Source organism: Anopheles moucheti, chromosome 3, assembly GCF_943734755.1.
Source record: "Anopheles moucheti chromosome 3, idAnoMoucSN_F20_07, whole genome shotgun sequence".
Classification (NCBI taxonomy): Eukaryota; Metazoa; Arthropoda; class Insecta; order Diptera; family Culicidae; genus Anopheles; species Anopheles moucheti.
The window spans coordinates 17,430,998-17,447,868 of NC_069141.1; the positions used below are offsets into that span (position 1 = coordinate 17,430,998).

At 46.3% G+C, this 16,871-nt stretch overlaps 4 protein-coding genes across 5 annotated transcripts; 2 read left to right on the plus strand and 2 right to left on the minus strand.

Annotated features, from left to right (window-relative positions):
• Positions 1–63: 63 nt before the first annotated feature.
• LOC128301410 (dymeclin) lies at positions 64–3,979 on the minus strand. 2 transcript variants are annotated; one of them, XM_053037862.1, is made up of 10 exons: positions 3,803–3,979; positions 3,592–3,738; positions 3,224–3,523; positions 2,718–3,148; positions 2,483–2,652; positions 2,288–2,413; positions 1,895–2,227; positions 1,642–1,818; positions 1,456–1,578; positions 64–1,388 (listed from the first exon to the last, which is right to left on the minus strand). In XM_053037862.1, exons 1-10 carry the CDS (start codon positions 3,943–3,945, stop codon positions 1,239–1,241), a joined length of 2,100 nt encoding a protein of 699 aa, XP_052893822.1. In that variant the 5' UTR covers positions 3,946–3,979; the 3' UTR covers positions 64–1,238. The 2 variants fall into 2 exon arrangements, with proteins under 2 accessions (XP_052893822.1, XP_052893821.1); XM_053037861.1 differs by having other exon boundaries at positions 1,642–1,824.
• Positions 3,980–4,898: 919 nt separating this feature from the next.
• Positions 4,899–5,888, plus strand: LOC128300569 (zinc finger protein 658B-like). The gene is made up of 3 exons (XM_053036683.1): positions 4,899–5,012; positions 5,360–5,700; positions 5,762–5,888. The coding sequence occupies exons 1-3, from the start codon at positions 4,899–4,901 to the stop codon at positions 5,886–5,888; spliced, it is 582 nt and encodes a 193-aa protein (XP_052892643.1).
• A 1,460-nt stretch (positions 5,889–7,348) lies between these two features.
• Positions 7,349–11,548, plus strand: LOC128301706 (fibrillin-1-like). The gene is made up of 8 exons (XM_053038300.1): positions 7,349–7,488; positions 7,560–7,680; positions 7,755–7,915; positions 7,978–8,255; positions 8,336–8,959; positions 9,039–9,164; positions 9,241–11,425; positions 11,493–11,548. The coding sequence occupies exons 1-7, from the start codon at positions 7,349–7,351 to the stop codon at positions 11,400–11,402; spliced, it is 3,612 nt and encodes a 1,203-aa protein (XP_052894260.1). The 3' UTR covers positions 11,403–11,425; positions 11,493–11,548.
• A 174-nt stretch (positions 11,549–11,722) lies between these two features.
• LOC128301044 (fibrillin-2-like) lies at positions 11,723–15,777 on the minus strand. Its single transcript, XM_053037347.1, has 5 exons — positions 15,683–15,777; positions 15,416–15,601; positions 14,422–15,263; positions 12,395–13,850; positions 11,723–12,332 (listed from the first exon to the last, which is right to left on the minus strand). The coding sequence occupies exons 1-5, from the start codon at positions 15,775–15,777 to the stop codon at positions 11,987–11,989; spliced, it is 2,925 nt and encodes a 974-aa protein (XP_052893307.1). The 3' UTR covers positions 11,723–11,986.
• Positions 15,778–16,871: the final 1,094 nt, after the last annotated feature.

The following is a 16,871-nucleotide window of genomic DNA, read 5'->3' on the forward strand; positions in this document are numbered from 1 at the left end:
CCTATTGTTAGTATTTATTCAGTCACCTGTTCGAAGCCGTTACATTGTGGTAATAAATGTCGAATCTGGGTTGTTTTTTTATATAATGGATGTATTCTCTTTACTGATTACTTGCATGGACTCCCGTCAACGGTCATCATGTTTAATCGATAGAAAGAAAATTCCACTCATACAACAGCGCTTAGTATACCGCAAAGCTTATTCGCTTGGCTCGTTTGTGGTTAATAGTTTATCATTTGTGGTTTGTAAATTTATAACGTTTAACTTTCATTTTGCATCATCATCATCATCATCAAGCCATTTTTATCGTTTCCTAGGTACGGGGTACACATACCGCATGATTTAAATCCTGACGGCAATTGCTAGCTTGTCCCCCTTTTTATGCCTTTCCAGTACAATGTTTTGGTCATTGCTAATACGACTATGCCATCGTTTATTCATACGCTTACGTACGGATGAATTAAAATCAATAAACTACACTAGAGCAATTGTTTGCCATTGTATAACTTCCCTAATGGTATTCGTTCCCCGTTCCACTAACCGCATCAAATGGTCAACCGGCATCCCGTGTAGTATCACGCACAGTGTATCATTTTTCACACCCTTTCGTTAGGAGCCACATGCTTTAGAACCGTTCAGTGAGCGTTTTTACCCACACTCGCTCGCTTACTGTTATTATTGCCTGGTTTTCGTAGCTAATCGCTTTTAAGTCTTCCACCAATATCATTCAGCAGCTTTATATTGCAGCCAAATCGGTTGCTACATTTGTGGACTGATTGGATAAATTTGCTACTAACTGGTGTTAGATCGCTAGCTACACTCATTGAGATAAAGTATGATCGATTAATACACAACAGAAGCGAAAAGCAAACACGCAAATGTACGCAAGAGAATGAATTCCTTGAAACAAATTACAACATACAAAAATATAGCATCTTCAATGGGAATGCATACATCGAAAGGTTTTACAAAACATATGTTGCTTTACTGTACAATACCAAAAAAGTCTGATAAAAAACATATTACAAAATGCCCAGTAAAGCGTTGCATAAATTAAGTAAAGATAAACTAGTACACAAAAAATAATATTCTAACACAATGCCCCTTCCTCCATATTGTCTCTTGTTACGCTAAACTGCTAGTAATGTTGTGCCGAAGAGGTTAGATCGCAGGGAAGAAGCGAATGGTTGAAACTACCGGAAAACGATTGACAGGGTTGGGAACAACAAACGGTAATGTTAACAAACGATCTCGGCACTGACGCCCTTTATCGTTTCGGAACTAAAGTGTACACAGCCTGCCTTGCATACGAGCGTCCAGACGTAAGGGATGAAGAATTCTTCCGGCGCATCCTCCTCGACGTATTTGAATTTAAGGTCAGGAAATTTCTGGCGAAGGAAGCAAATAGTTACACTGATTAATTTCCACTAAAATGGTGTAGTGTAATGAACGTACCCGTAAGCGATCACTCGACCACTGGCTCGCTCCCTTCGAGATCACTTCAAGCACTTCAGTAACACCAAGCTCACCGCGCTGCTCTTGAACTCGTTGCAGTCGGGAGGAGAAGAATCCAACCACCTAAGGAAAATTATCATGCTTAGATTTATCTGTTCAATCCATACTCTATCTTTCTGCACTTACCATGTCTATATTCTGTATGATATCCTGAAATGCCGAATGACTTCGGAAGGCCTCGAAGACGTTGCGTTTGTATAGCAAAGTGTATACCAAGTTAGGACAGTACACTAATTGATGCGACAGGCAGGAATTTAAAATTTCCAGCACCATACGTAGCACTTCCTCCAACACGGACAAATCCTGCAACTGAAAAACATGAGACATATGTTGCTTGTGTTTAACAGAAATATTTAATAGACGCACACACTGCACTTACCATATCTTCAGACGTTAACCCACCACCAATCGGTATGGACACGTCCGGATCACCGTTGGGACCATTCGGTTGTTTGAGCTGCTGGTCTAATCGGGCATGTTTCTTTGCTAAGGTTTCGAACAAACTCACCAATCGCTGCGCTACGTACGGGTGGAGCGATTGGAACTGACCGGACATGTTGGCCAACGCGGCGAGACAATTTGTATGCAAGTACTTATCCCTCATCTTCAACATGTTGTACTGAATCGTCCTGATGACAACCAATATCAGTAATCCACCGAGCGAAATCTCGCTGATCGAACGCTCCGTGTACCAGGTAATATTTTTCAACATCTGCAAAGAAATATTTAATATTAACTAATACCAACACATGGTATTGATTCTATCACATACAATCTGATGAACGCTCTTGTTAAAGTTGTCATCTTCGCTAAGAATTAGCAAAACTATTAGCGACATATAAATGTGATGTGAAGTACTATCCGGTGCATTGTAAAGGGTTTGCAGGATCGGAATAACCTAAAATCAGACAACAAAAATGGTTGCTGAAACCAAAGATCCAATTTACCAAACAATTGAGACACTTACAAGCTGCTGTAGGTTCTGTTGTGCCATTACATACTTCTGGAATCTTTGGTTTCGATAGAGCAGCAGATAGAGCAGTAAGGTTGCCTGATCAATAGTCACTATTCGGCACAGGGTGTTGTACAGGGAGGAAAAGTCTATCTTGAACGTTGCCGGATCCTCTTTCGGCGAATCTAAATCGAAAAGACAGGAAACAAATGGTTAAAATTCAGATAACAAAAAATCTTTCCTGCTTTACCTTGTGAATCCGAACATCCAAACAGACTAATCCGATACGGATTATCTTTAGTCGCGTGGTGGTTGGTAAGGATCAAAATTAACAGCAAGCTTTGATTGGCCAACGGGTAGTGCTCCCGGAAGGCTGTCGGAAGATCATGTGCGGTCAGTATGTCCGGCTGCTTACGGGCAAACGTTAATATGGACCAAAGCGATTCGGCGATGCCGAACACAAACGAACCGCCCGTCCCAAAGCCGAACATTGTCTGCGGAGCTTGGCTCATGCGGCTAAGAAAATGCAACAGCGCACTCATCAACGTGTTCGCATGCTGGCAACGGTAGATCGTTCGGTAGATGGTGGATTTCTCCATCGTTTGCTGCGAAAAAAGGCTCACCGAGAGCAAAATTATCATACAATTAACCGCCTCCAGATGAAGGTGATATGTGAATTCTCTGAAAAACCAAGAAAACAAACAGTTTAAGAAGTTACCCCGAAACGTATGGCGTTTTACGCAATAAATGACTTACTTCACCGGTATCACCACAATAATGTTAACCAGTGCCTCAAGAAACGTTTCGAATTTTGTGCCATCGACCAGCTTTGCAACGGCTGATTTCGTTTCTTCTATCGCACGAACGTCTATGGGAATAGCCGTACTCGTACCGGCCGCATTTGCTTCGTTCGATGTTGAATCAATATCTGACGCTTGGACAGGCAATGCTTCAAAGTGCTGCAATAGCTGATACTCCGAACCCGTTTCGATCATGTACTTCACCAAGCAACGGATGATGAACAGTGCATTAAAGGCGTGCCATATGTGAACGTTACTGAAAGGATAACAAAATGAGTTTATGCTTTACAGACACGCAACAAAAGAATTGCGTTATTGACTCACCTTTCCGTATCGGAGAGTGTAAGCAGCTCAGAAACCTTCAGCAGAAATACGTTTATCAACGAACCAAAGTTGCCGGTGTGTAGATTGTGACTGATAAAGCTCTGGCATAGCGATTCCAGACGCGAATCGAGACTCAACTGTTCCTGGCTGAAAATCACAACATAACGATGACGTTCAGGAAAACTTTAAGGGATTAGAGTAACAAACTTACCTGTTTGTCGGTAGATTGATGTGGTATTGCAGGAAGTTGTTCCAAAAATCATCATCGTAAGCAGGGACGTGCGTTTTGCCGACGAACCGCTGCAGATATTCGTTTTCTGTTAGGTCCACCTGACGACTCACGTTCATACCCATCCTGTTATACGTGCAATATTGTTCGGCTAGCACGTTTTACTCTCCCCCAACACGTTGACACACTGCACAGTCGATTTTTGTTATTTTTTACAAGCAGAAAAGCCTTATTTTCTCTACAAACGCATCGAAAAGTGCCAGCGAAGAAAGTTGCTAGTAAATAAGTTGTCTATTTATTGCATCCACAAAAGTGACACGACGGAGATTTTCATCTGACAGCTGTTCACGTCAACAAAGCGGTGCTGACGGTTGAGCATCGAGTCCACATTGGAAAGGTTAGCTCATCATCTCAAGCGTTGTGCGTTGCGGATATTTTATTGCGAAATTCCTCTAAATTAAGACATTTGGAACATTTCATTTCAATTTGTAATATGGTATCTAATCGTCCTAGTCGAAAAGAAGCAGGAGGTGTCTCCAGAAACAAAATTAACAGCATTCGAAAGCATGAGCGTGCCCCGTATTTGAACATTTGGAATGCGATGAGCCGAACGGAGAAGAAACTCTTTCTTACGAGCTGGAAACAACCCTACGGCAGGCCACTAAACAAAGAAGCTAGGGATCGAATGCTGCACTTTATCTGGGCTCTTCAGAAGCATGTTTCGTGCTAAATGTTTGTGCCGAAATTAGGCCGTTGAAATTCTGGTACTGGCAGTTCCCATCATCTGATTCGCGGGATAAATTAAGTTCACAGAAGGAAGTCGACTCTGTGATTTTGAAGCATATACGAAATTGTACCAGGATTCGACTTACGCGTAAATTCGAGATACGCGGATTTTTTCCGGTTTATAGCGGTTCGCTATAATAGCGTATCTGGGAGACAGCCTGTACTTGTTTTGACATTTGCTGTTCGTCTCGTAAACGTAAATAAACCCTTCGGTGCCCATTTTTATAACATTGTTTACCGGTGAACAGCTGTTCGTTTCGTGGAAAATTTATCTGATTGTTTCTTAAATGCAATGGCCGGGAAAACTCGTGATGTGTGTCGTTTGTGCCTCAGTGGATCCTCGTTGTTGGACATATTTTGTGAAACGGATCTAAATGGCTTGATAGCAACATTGCTTTCAATCACGGTATGTTAGTTTTGCTCCTAGTCGACTGATCAAAATATTATTGATTTTAATATCATTTCTAGATAACGAAATATGACCACTATTCCTCCAAAGTTTGCCAAGGCTGCTTTACAACGCTGTGTGATTTCAGAAATTACCGAGAACGTTGTCTGGAAGTATAGCATTTTTTCAATAATCCATCCCAAGATCACACAGAGAATGTTCCAACTGTGGAGGCAGATCTGCCGAGCCCACTGGAGACCTGTAATGTTGAAGATTCTTCAGTCCCCATAGCCACACAAGAAGACTTGAATCCTGTCCCAATTACCTCATCGAAAAGATTTCAAGCAATTGTTACATCCTCCAAGGGTAAAAAGCGATACATTTACGACTGTAAGCAAACCTATCGGAAGCAGCTGGTCGAGTGTGATATTTGTCACAAAAGCTTACCGAAAACTCGTCTGGAAGGACACCGAAATGTTCACCTTGGTTTAAGACCTCTGAAATGTGAGCGAGGATGTGAACAGAGTTTTCACTGTAAGCAGCTTCTATTGCACCATTATCGAAACGCACACAATGGTGAAACATATTGTTGCGATGTTTGTGGCAAGGTGTTACGCTCAAAGCGCAGCCTCGGATACCATAAGAGAGACAGCCATGGGGAGAAGAAATATCCTTGCAGTTTTTGTGATCAGCTGTTTGTCTCTAAGTAAGTTGTTATTGCTCTTCTATTTATAACCTGTCTAACGTGGCTGATTGTTTCCTCTTAGTGCCCGTCTGAATCAACATTTAAAATATCATCGAGGGGAACGCAAATATCCTTGCAACCTGTGTGAATATTCGTTCTACTCGAGCAATGATCTAAAGAAGCATCTTACTACCCATCGCTCACTTTAGTAGTCCTGAAGCAACCAAGCGTAGAAGGTAAATTGTTTGTTTCTTTAAATGTTTATGATAGAGAGAAAAAGCATCTTACATGTTTCATCTTTTGATAAAGCTTTTATGAAACAGACCAGCAAAAAGCAAACCGTTCAATCAGCGCCAATTTTTCCCTTCCAGGATCATACAGAGAATTGAGCCCGATTGTTAGCAAAACAACAGCACTGAAAGTGGCAGTTTCAAAAATATTATCAATTTCATCAATCGCAACAAAGCGACAACCAGTCTTACTGATTTTCAAATCAAACGACCAAATTCAGCATCCAAACCGATTAGAGCGTCGTTAGTCATCTTATTGACCTATATAAAACAAACACCGGCGAGGGTCACGTGATAAGCGTTGGCCTTAGGAACCCTGACCGAACATAAATCCAATCCAAACACTATTGATGTTGAATGCCATTGAATGTTTTTCGGTGGTAGACCGTTGCTGTTGAATTCCCGAACATCCTGGTGACAGAAATTGTTATTTGTACGTTCCTGCCGTTCACTTCATTGCTATTATGACGCCAATGGTCGCACGGTATCGCGATCAATCTGTGTGTTTTTTACATTTCCTTTCTATTAGAATCGGAAAAAGACGCGGTACCCTTATCACTGGCATTTGTTATGCTTCGCTCGTTGCAATTGTCACGTTCTTTTTGCCCCAAACGATCACATTAATCTTTTGTTTTTCCTTGTACGGCCGTATTGCTACATAAATCATCCTAAATATAACAAAAACTAACTTTAGTTAGTAGTTGCAATGTGATTTTAAAATTTTGAGCACCTTATTATTATAACTAGCTTCGTTTTATCATACAACACAGAAAATTGCTGTTTAATATTACTATTTTAACTTACCGTTTGTGAATGAAAATGTTTAAATCACTCCAACACTACAGATCTTCAGCTCTTGGAACGCGAACCAAGATTACTCAACCCAGCACGACATAGCCTTCCCGTCATGGCCAGAAAACTAATCGTTTGACTGAAAAAAGCAATTAAGATTACACGAAAAAACAAGGGTTGAGGGCATGTCGCGTCGCGCTCTTCGACAATTTCGTAATTCCCCAATCCAACCAAACCAACCGATAACCAATCTGGTGACGGTTGACTAAACACTGGTCAAACGGTCAAGTGGAATGCTGTTTTTTCCTGCTTCGTTTGCAACAATCTTCTCCCGAAGAATTGGTTCTTTTGCTTTTCTGAAGCAGACTACTGATTAGCATTCCACGGGCCCGAAATTTACCACTCCCCTGAAGCTTCCCGCCGCTGCGGAATTGATGCGTATGAAGTTGCGTTTTAAATCATTGATCGTTGGGACTGCTCAGTAACGAATTGGGGATCGTAGCACGATCACACATTCTTCTGTACTCGGGCCAGTCGGTCTGGTTTGTTCTGGTGGGGTTCTAATCCGTTGGAGAAGTTCTGGCAATATGGGGCAACTTTCGAATGCCATTTCCAGGCGGTTCCCTTTGTCGCTGATGGTCGGCTCTTGGTGTCTGGTTTGGGTTTTGTTCCAGTTGGTAGTTCCGTCAGTAGTGGCCGTTGAAAAGTTGTGCTACGAAGAGGAAAAGTATGTGCTTGGATGAAATTGTTCGTAAACGTGGCTGTGGCTCTTACGTTTCACATGTTTGTTTGTTGCAGAGTGCCTAAGTTGGTGGAAAATAAAAGCCAAATCATAAAGTACGGTGAAGGAACGTACTACTGCATGTTTAGCGAATATTCTATGCGCATTCCAATCATGGTGGATGGTTTGAGTTGTTCGGTGAGTGTAATAATAAGTTCGAATAATGTCTCTAGTGCAATAAGGTCTCATTCAACAGTCAAGTCTTCTTGCAGATAAGCTACGATGTGCGCAAGAAACGAACCTGTTGCGAAGGTTACCATGCAGTCGGGGACGTGTGTTTGCCATCCTGTCGGCTGAAGTGCATCTATGGCGAGTGCATTGCACCTGATACGTGTGATTGCTACGGTGGCTACAAGAAAGTGAACGATCATCGGTAATGCAGTAAAATAGGCTTATGTTTGGAATTGTAACAAACGTTTCTAATTGGTTTTACAGCTGCGAACCGGTTTGTGAAGTAGCTTGTGAAAACGGTCAATGCGTGGCCCCGAACGTGTGCCTTTGCGATGTGGGCTTCGAGCGAGATGTAACGAGTGGATCCTGTCGCCGGAAGTGTGATCGTACGTGTCGATTCGGACGATGTATCGATGATGTCTGCGAGTGTGACGAGGGCTACCGATCGGATCCTAATGATAGAAATGGTTGCGTTGCACACTGCACGGAAGAGTGTCAGCATGGCGTTTGCGTGCTGCCCAATGTGTGTCAGTGTGAGGCAGGTCAGTGGTACCAAAGAAGTCAACTGTTTCGATCACACACATTGCTTATAGATCACTTCTCCCATTGCTTTCTTTTTCAGGGTATACACTCTCAACGCAATCAAATTTCACCTGCGAACCCGTCTGTCCCGATGGATGTGCCAATGGGAACTGTATCGGACCGCATCAGTGTGCCTGCCATGAAGGGTATGAGCTGGACGATAGCAATCACTGTGTGCCGGTGTGTTTAAAACCTTGCCAGGGTGGTCGATGTGTTGCACCGGGAAAATGTAGCTGTGGCGAAGGATACAGTCCAGCCGAGAACGATGAGTCGGTCTGCATGCCCAGCTGTTCCGAAACTTGCATCAATGGAGACTGCGTGGCGCCAAACACTTGTCTGTGCCACAGGAACTTTCGTCCACGGGATGACCAATCGCCTAACGTTTGCGTTCCGGAATGTCGCAACGGATGCGTGAACGGGCTGTGTACCGGGGCGGGAGTTTGTAAATGTGCTGAAGGGTTCCTATACAATGAAACGATTGGTCTTTGTGAACCATTCTGTAACCAGCCCTGTGCGAATGGTGTCTGTATAGGCGGGAATCAATGCCAATGTCGTGAAGGTTATCAGCTCGATCTGAAGATGGGCAGCAAATGTGTACCACACTGTTCGAAACCCTGTGTGCATGGAATTTGCGTGGCCCCAGATGTTTGTGATTGTAAAAAAGGTGCGTTGAAGTGAAGTGACGGAGGTGACGGATTTGGAAGACCTAAGGACTTATATTTTTTTTTATGCCTCTTATTCAGGTTACGTCAAGAGTGAGAACAGCAGGAATGTCTGTGAGCCTAAATGCTCGAAAGGTTGCTCCAATGGACGATGCGTTGCGCCGGATCACTGTGAATGTCTTAAGGGTTATATCGCAACTACAAGCTGTAAGTAGCCCGATTGTCATCATTACCACTCCTAGAAACACAGTTATGCTAATGGAATCTTTTTCTATTCGACCAGCAATAAATTCAAAATCCTCAATATGTACGCCATACTGCAGGAACAAATGTGTTAACGCTTACTGCATCCGGCCGAACGTGTGTCAATGTCTGGCCGGGCATCGCTTTGCGGAGAACAGTACGAGTGTATGCGAACCGATCTGCGAGGAAAGCCTGGTGGACTGCACTAATGGTCGCTGTACGCAACCGAACGTATGTGAGTGTAACGAGGGTTACACGCTTGCCATCCGCAATGGTCGAATGTTGTGTGAACCGGTAACCTGCCGGGAGCAGTGCGTCAACGGTTACTGTGTGGAGGAGGGTCGTTGCGAATGCCACCCGGGCTATCGTCCCTCGGAGCAATTTCATGCGATTTGTGAACCTACTTGTGAGGGTGGTTGCGAGCATGGAGCCTGCATTGCACCGAACACCTGCGTGTGTAATGCGGGATTCGTACGACCTCCTGGAGGTGATCGATGCGAGGCAAGCTGTGATCCGAATGTGGTCGATTGCTACAACGGAGTTTGTCACGGTTCGAATCAATGCCAGTGTCTGGAGGGGTACTATTTGCGCGTTCCACTGAACGGTAGAGCAGCGGAATGTGCTCCGGTATGTAGCAATGGATGTGCTAATGGACGCTGTCTAGCACCGAACGAGTGTCTGTGCAACGATGGTTACGAGTATCGGGAAGAATCAGACCAATGTGAGCCGGTCTGTGCGCCTGGTTGTGTGAATGGTATTTGCATTGCGCCGAATGTATGCCAATGTCTGGAAGGATATACCCCCATAGAGGACCCTGCATCATTGGAGGAGTCACGTTTTGAGTGTACCCCGTACTGCGATCCGCAAGTAGTGAATTGCACTTTCGGCATCTGTGGTGGTCCTAATGTTTGTCGATGCTTTGATGATTTCTACTCCACTACGGACTCGCTTGGTAGACAAACGTGTGAACTCGTCCCCGAACCGGCCGAGTGCGGTAAGGACGTCATCATCTATGAGGTGGAAAATGTCTCAAATGGATGTGTCTGTAAGGAGCCAAAGGATTGTCCCGCTTTGAGCTGTCCCGAGATCCAGCCGCCCGTTTACAATGTAACGTGTCCTGCATCGCTGCCACCTCCAACTCCATGTCCAAAAGTTCCATGTCCCACGGTTCCTCCCACCAAACAAACTACTAAACCACCAGCAGTTTTTCCGGTAACTTGCCCACCTGTTCCGTCCTGTCCGGATGTGGTTTGTCCAACTGTGGCACCTCCGGAATGTCCCACGACTCCAGCACCAGAAGCCATCTGCGATGAACTGTACGTGCAGTGCGAGCACGGTGATTGTATCGAAAACAATGTTTGCGCTTGCCACAAAGGTTACCAGTTGGCAATTGGTCCGGAATCGATAGTGTACTGTCAGCCTGTGTGTAGTGGTGCGTATATTAACGGGATCTGCACCGAACCGGATGTATGGGTTTGCCTACCCGGATTCGTCGAAACGTTTGATGGGCAGTGTGAACCGTACTGTGAGGAACCGTGCGGAAAGGGATCGTATTGTGCGCAGCCCAACGTTTGCGTTTGTCAGAAAGGATTGATCGCCGATGGGAATGGCAACTGTGAACATCCATGCCAGCCGGCATGTGTCAATGGAGAATGCATTGATGGACGATGCTTCTGTATGCCAGGAACCGTACTCCGTAGTGGGCACGTGTGCGTTGAGGCGCAGGTGGAAGTGGAGGATCTTTTCATTAGAAGCCGCTTCGCTGACCAAGATGGCGAGGATGAGGAGGAGGAAGAAGAAGATGATGACGACGAACGGGAGGAGCATATCGAAGAACCATTGAACTGTCCGGATGGGTTCCGATCCGTACCGGCAACGGGTGAATGCATTTGCGATTCTGGAACTATTGCTGCGGATGGCACGTGCATCAGTACGAGCACGTTCAATGAGGTAAAGCTGCTTGATTTGGCCATGCAGCGGATGGTAGTGGAACGTGAACAGGTAGCCGACCCAACCAACGAAAGCATCACACAGCCAGCATCAGTTCAGCCGACCGAGTCAAGCCTTTTATCAGCAATTGGTAGTGATCAATGGATCATCATAGCGGCAGTCATCTGTGGAACAATATTGATCGTTACCGCGTCTGTTTTGGTATGGAAGTGCTGCACAAAGCGAAACTCGATCGAAACAGACATACATTAGCAGCTGACCGGCGTTACGATCAGGTACGTTTGGGAAAACAGATTGCAGTGTTTTAAGTACATTAATCGACTCTTTTTCTTTATTTTGCAGTATTCATCCCATCATAACTCGCCACTGGATCGCTTTGTTAGAGTGCAGTTCTAGGATTATTTATTAAAATTGTCGAAAAAGTCAAATTAGAAATGGCGTTTTTATTACGACTCGAGGAGTATGAAAATGAGAAAAAAGGACGGCAGTGCAGAAGTAGAGAACCAGGTAAGTTCGACGTGTTTGTCTATTTATTTCACTTAGCTTTGTAGTATATCAAAATCTTTGCTAAATTTCTACCAACTAAACTACGTTCTAAACTACGAAATTGGAGTCACTTCCTAAGAAGCAACATTGGTACACATATATACAGAGGCAAAAATGGAAAACCGATGCGTGTCTCGCCTGTCCAAGGTATCGTCCCCAATCTCCCCATCCATCACTGAGGAGCGTGGCGTGGTCGAGCGTATTGCGAATTTGGTTGGAAGCTTACCGTACGACTTTGGTTCGCTTGAATTGTTTGTTATGATTTCCAAAATCTCAAAAGCCGGCGGTCTTTAGATGGTTTCAATTTCGAGATTCAATTTTGTGAGCTCGTTCGTCTTGGAGTCCGGTTTCGGCATGAAGTAGACACAGTTTTCCTTGCTCTCTGTAGGGAAGAGAACGACCAGATTGTAATCGTTATAATCGGTGGTGCGGTTAGCAGTGTCGCGCTTGCTGGCCCTGTTGCTGGTCGACTTTCGGCGCCGCTGTACATTACCGAGCTTGCCGACGTGATAGTCCTTCTGCCGGTTCCGCACAATCATCTTCACCACCAGGACGGCTACGATCAGTGCGACGGCTGCGATCACTGGGATGAAGTAATGTATGTAGGACATCTTGTAGTAATCGCCACCGGAGTTGCTGTGGAGTAGAAGAAGCGGAGTTGAGTTTGATTAACGGTGTCACTCGCCTGTGTTTCTTACCCCTGCTCATGCATCTGTTGAATGACGCTCAGCTCTCGGTGACAGAGTAGCGGGTCGTCCTGATCCTGGTAGTACCCATCCAGGCAGCTGCATTCATTTGGTCCTACACAAACACCATTGGTGCAGCCTTCTTCGCCACACACCGGTTCGCACACGTTGCTCGAACCGTTCACCATTTCGTACCCATCGTGACAGCGGCAGAGATCCGGTGCCGCACAGTATCCTCGTACACAATCCCCGCTGCAGATGGGTCCGCACACGAACGCTTCGACGAGCTCATGCCGAACGAGACATTCGCAAGTGTTGTTCCCAATGCAGCGGCCCATCTCACACGCTCTCTCACAGTACGGTTCGCAGTGGAACGTGTTATTATTTTCGTGATAGAAACCTTCCACACAACGACACTCGCCCTGCTCACACCAACCGTTCGAGCATTCTCGTTCACATGTTAGCTGACGTAGACGAGCCGTTCGCTCGTCAGGAGTTTCCTCCTTTACGCAGATGTGGTTGCTGTCCTCGGCCAGGATATATCCTCCCCGACATGCGCACAGTTCCGGACCAATGCAATCCCCATCAATGCACGCAGCCGTACAGATCGGGTTACAGACATGGTTATCTTCAGCATCCATTTCATAACCCTCCCAACAGTGACAGCGATCGTTTCCGGCGCACGTTCCATTGATGCAGGGTCGCTCACAAACCGGCTGACAATCGTACGGATCCAAATCGGTGGCCTTATAACCCAGCATACACAAACACCGATCACCGTGGCAGTCACCATTCCGACACCGACCCCTGCACCGTTCGTACGCTTCCCGCAACAGTTCTTCCTCCGATCGGCAGTGGCTTAAGCTACCCTCGACAAACACAAACCCCGATTTACACTCGCACTGATCCGGCCGGACACAGGTCCCATTCCGGCACGGTTCCTCACACACCGGTTTGCAGCTGAGCTTGTTCCCCTCCGGATGTGCATATCCCTCGTTACACCGACACTCACCCGCCAGACACTTTCCATTCCGACACCTTCTCCGACACTCGGCCATCCGTTCCTGGGCCAACCGTTGGCGGGTGAGCTCTTCCACCGATTCGCACCGCGTTTGGTTCGTATCCACAAACTCGTAGCCCTCGTCACACTGGCACACATTCGGCCGGATGCACCGCCCGTTGATGCAACTGGGACTGCTGTAATCGTAGTCTTCGCCACAAATCGGTTCACACACGGACACATTGTCCAGCGATAGGCGGTAGCCATCGTGGCAGAAACATTCACCGCCGTTGCAATCACCGTACGTGCAGCCGTTGGGGCAGGTTTTCTCACAATGGCCGTCGATGGGATGCTTTATGTAGCCCGCGTCGCAGATACATTCCGCACCGCGACAATGTCCGTTGGTGCACTTCATGCGGCACAAATCATCCGGATGGATGCATGTATTTTCCTCGTCCGGTATGTACCCTGCATGGGGATGAAGATAACACAAATGAAATAGTGGAAGTTGTCGCATTTGTGAAGAGTATTCTAACCAAATTAGTTTTCTATTTGTTAAATTTACCTAATTCTATTTAAATTTTTTCTGTTTACAACTCAAAATATGCCGAAATATCAGAAAATTCTGGTAATTTCTTTTATCATTTTGATTTTTTATAATGAAATTTATCCAATTATTTATACAGGTTAAGAACAAAACAAACATTAATTGAAATTTATCCAATAATTAGTTTAGGAATACATTAAACTTTAATCGGAATTTATCGAATAATTAATCAGTTAGAAAATACAGTTTTTTAACTTGCGATGAGAAGAAACGAGGTCACGCTGAGATTTTGTATCGGTCCGGCTGTGTGAAGATCTACGCCTCTAGTACCTTAACCATCTCACTCACTCGCTTGGACGTAGGTTAACTTTTCATATAGAGATCACAGTTACTCAAGCACTCACTCTGTTACTCAGCAATTTCACACTGATCATGCATTAATGATAATCCTTAAGTAAATATCAATTGCAGCAACTATCCACCCCAACTCACCTTCATTACATTCACACTTCTCCGGCGCGACACATCGCCCATTGACGCATTCCATCTCGCAAACCGGCAAACAATCAAACAGTGCATTAATATCGGTGTAATTGTACCCCGGCAGGCAGGTGCACGCGTTCGGCCCGGTACAGATCGCATTAATGCATTCCGTCTCGCAGATCGGCTCACAATCCCCGTCAATCAACCGATAGCCCCGATCGCAAACGCACACATTCGGCTGCACACAGTGTCCCAGCGTGCAGCGTTCACAGAGCGGTATGCACTCGTCACCGATCTTCCCGTACTGTGCGTGACAGATGCAAACACCCGGCGCAATACAATCGCCATTGCTACAGCCTCCGTTGCAGAGCGGCTCGCACGCGTACGGTGTGCTGGCGTTATCGTTTGAATATCCCGGAAAACACTCGCACTGGTCCGGTCCCATGCAGGTCCCGTTCTGGCAGGGTTGCGAACATACCGGGCGACACCCACCGGATTCCTCCTCGTATCCTTCCGGACAGCGGGGTGCCGGTGTGGTCGGGAGAACACATTCTCCGTACGGTGAAAGAGTGAATTCTGCCCCACACAGACACTCATCCGGGGCGACACATTGCCCATTGCGACAGCCTCCTTCACATACGGGTCTACAGGACCGTTTGCCATCGAGTTCGAGCAGCTCGTAACCGTCGTAACATTGGCAGGCATCTGGCAGCGCACAGAACCCATTCGCACAGTTGTTACACTCGGCCACACACGTGCCATTGTCGGCCCGAGTATAACCGGTATGGCACTGGCAGTAGCCCGGCTTCGTGCAGATACCATTATCGCAATCGCTGCAGTGTGGAATGCATCTGTGTGTTTTTTTTTTTGCAGTGAAGAAGAAAGTGCGAGTGAGTTGATAAGCGTTGATGCATGCACGCACCACACGGGAAGGAAGAACTGCAAAATGTCTCACCCGTCTGTGTGACTTCCGCTAGCAGTTGTCGCTGTCGCTTTTACTTACCGATGATCGGACAGCTTCTCGTAACCCGCGTTGCAGGTGCAGACATCCGGTGCGGTACATTTGGCATTCTCGCACGGTAGCGAACAGATCGGCAGACAGCGCAACTTCACCCGTTTGTATCCCTTGCAGCATGGTTGATCGATCACCGTCACGCGTTTGCCATTCTTAATCTCGATCCTCGTTTTCCTGTAGATGTCAGTAGGAGTTGGAGTATTACTTATCACACTTGCGACGTTGCGGGTTTTCACATCCACCTCGGTCACTTACACGTTCGTTTTGGAGCAGGCACCATTAACGGTTGCGGTGGAAAGGATTGCCAGCAGCAATACAGCACCCGTCACAATGATCTTCAGATAAAGCATTGTTGTTGGTTAGGGTTGAAGCACACACTAACACACAAACACACAAACACTCTTCAGGAATCTCTCAACACGAAAGAGAGACAGAGGTTCAAGAATGACGCGAAGCCACCGAAGAACGCGTCCTGTGCGGTTCCTGCCCGTCAACCGACTGAGGATCGACGATCGGTATCGTTCCTGGTGCGGGTCTGGTTTGGAACGTTTCCTTCCTCCAGCGCTAGAGGGTTGTACCAACCCCTTCTCAATCCCAACCCCCCGGGGTTCACTTCCAATCGATGGACGATGCTCGATCGATGGCGTCGAAATTTGTCGCCCCAAAATGATTTATTCCGCTCCGCACGGTCACCGGACGTGCACCGGGGAAAACAGTGTGTGGAAGGCGAGAAACTTATCAGAAATGCTGAAGCCGTTTGCCGCCTTCACGACGGCTTAGTTTGCGCGTTTCTTCTTCCGCACAGAACGACAGAATAATGAGCACACGAGCGAGCATACGAGCGAGAGACGGGCAGAAACTAAAAATATAATCTTTCTTTGACGCGCGGTTCGCCCTTTTTGTTCCCCCTTTTTGTCGTCCGTCACCCGGTGTCGTTTCTACTCGTTCGCGCACTTCGCGGCACCGATCCGTATGCACAATGGAGAAAGATCTTTCCGTGGCTGGAAACGCGGAGAGAAACAAAACAAATATGCGCTATGCTCCTCGGCCTCCGTTTCCCTTTTTCGCCGTCGATTCCTTCCGCAAACACTCACACGCAAGTGCGGATTGCAATTGGAAATGCAACGCACGCACTCGTGCAATCGGTTCCCCCCCCCGGTGATGGAGAGTGTCACTGGCAGCGCCATTACCATCAACGGAACAATCGAACTGTTCTGGCAAATGGGACTGGACTGGTGGCATAGCGAACTTAATGGGCTGTTCTAATGCGTGTTTGGTCGCGCTGGGTTGGTGGCAGAAGAGAAAAGGGAAAGCGCGACAACAACACTCCAAAAGGGTCGTCCCCCCAAAAAAGGGAGGGAATGCTAAGGGAGTGAGGTGGGCCATTGTGTGTGTCATGTTGTGTACTTATGTTGTGCATTAGAAGAGAGTATTTGTATGTAAA

What these genes read in the sequence shown, in the direction of transcription:
- LOC128301410 (XM_053037861.1), bottom strand. Translation starts at nt 3,945, where the DNA reads ATGGGTATGAACGTGAGTCGTCAGGTGGACCTAACAGAAAACGAATAT. An exon ending in TGGATGTTCGGATTCACAAG is followed by an intron (nt 2,653 to 2,717) that starts GTAAAGCAGGAA and finishes TTTTCGATTTAG; the next exon opens with ATTCGCCGAAAGAGGATCCG. An exon ending in TCATACAGAATATAGACATG is followed by an intron (nt 1,579 to 1,641) that starts GTAAGTGCAGAA and finishes AATTTTCCTTAG; the next exon opens with GTGGTTGGATTCTTCTCCTC.
- LOC128300569 (XM_053036683.1), top strand. Translation starts at nt 4,899, where the DNA reads ATGGCCGGGAAAACTCGTGATGTGTGTCGTTTGTGCCTCAGTGGATCC. An exon ending in CAACATTGCTTTCAATCACG is followed by an intron (nt 5,013 to 5,359) that starts GTATGTTAGTTT and finishes ACATCCTCCAAG; the next exon opens with GGTAAAAAGCGATACATTTA. An exon ending in GATCAGCTGTTTGTCTCTAA is followed by an intron (nt 5,701 to 5,761) that starts GTAAGTTGTTAT and finishes GTTTCCTCTTAG; the next exon opens with TGCCCGTCTGAATCAACATT.
- LOC128301706 (XM_053038300.1), top strand. Translation starts at nt 7,349, where the DNA reads ATGGGGCAACTTTCGAATGCCATTTCCAGGCGGTTCCCTTTGTCGCTG. An exon ending in TTGTGCTACGAAGAGGAAAA is followed by an intron (nt 7,489 to 7,559) that starts GTATGTGCTTGG and finishes TGTTTGTTGCAG; the next exon opens with AGTGCCTAAGTTGGTGGAAA. An exon ending in TGGATGGTTTGAGTTGTTCG is followed by an intron (nt 7,681 to 7,754) that starts GTGAGTGTAATA and finishes GTCTTCTTGCAG; the next exon opens with ATAAGCTACGATGTGCGCAA.
- LOC128301044 (XM_053037347.1), bottom strand. Translation starts at nt 15,777, where the DNA reads ATGCTTTATCTGAAGATCATTGTGACGGGTGCTGTATTGCTGCTGGCA. An exon ending in GAGAAGCTGTCCGATCATCG is followed by an intron (nt 15,264 to 15,415) that starts GTAAGTAAAAGC and finishes AAAAACACACAG; the next exon opens with ATGCATTCCACACTGCAGCG. An exon ending in GAAGTGTGAATGTAATGAAG is followed by an intron (nt 13,851 to 14,421) that starts GTGAGTTGGGGT and finishes ATCCCCATGCAG; the next exon opens with GGTACATACCGGACGAGGAA.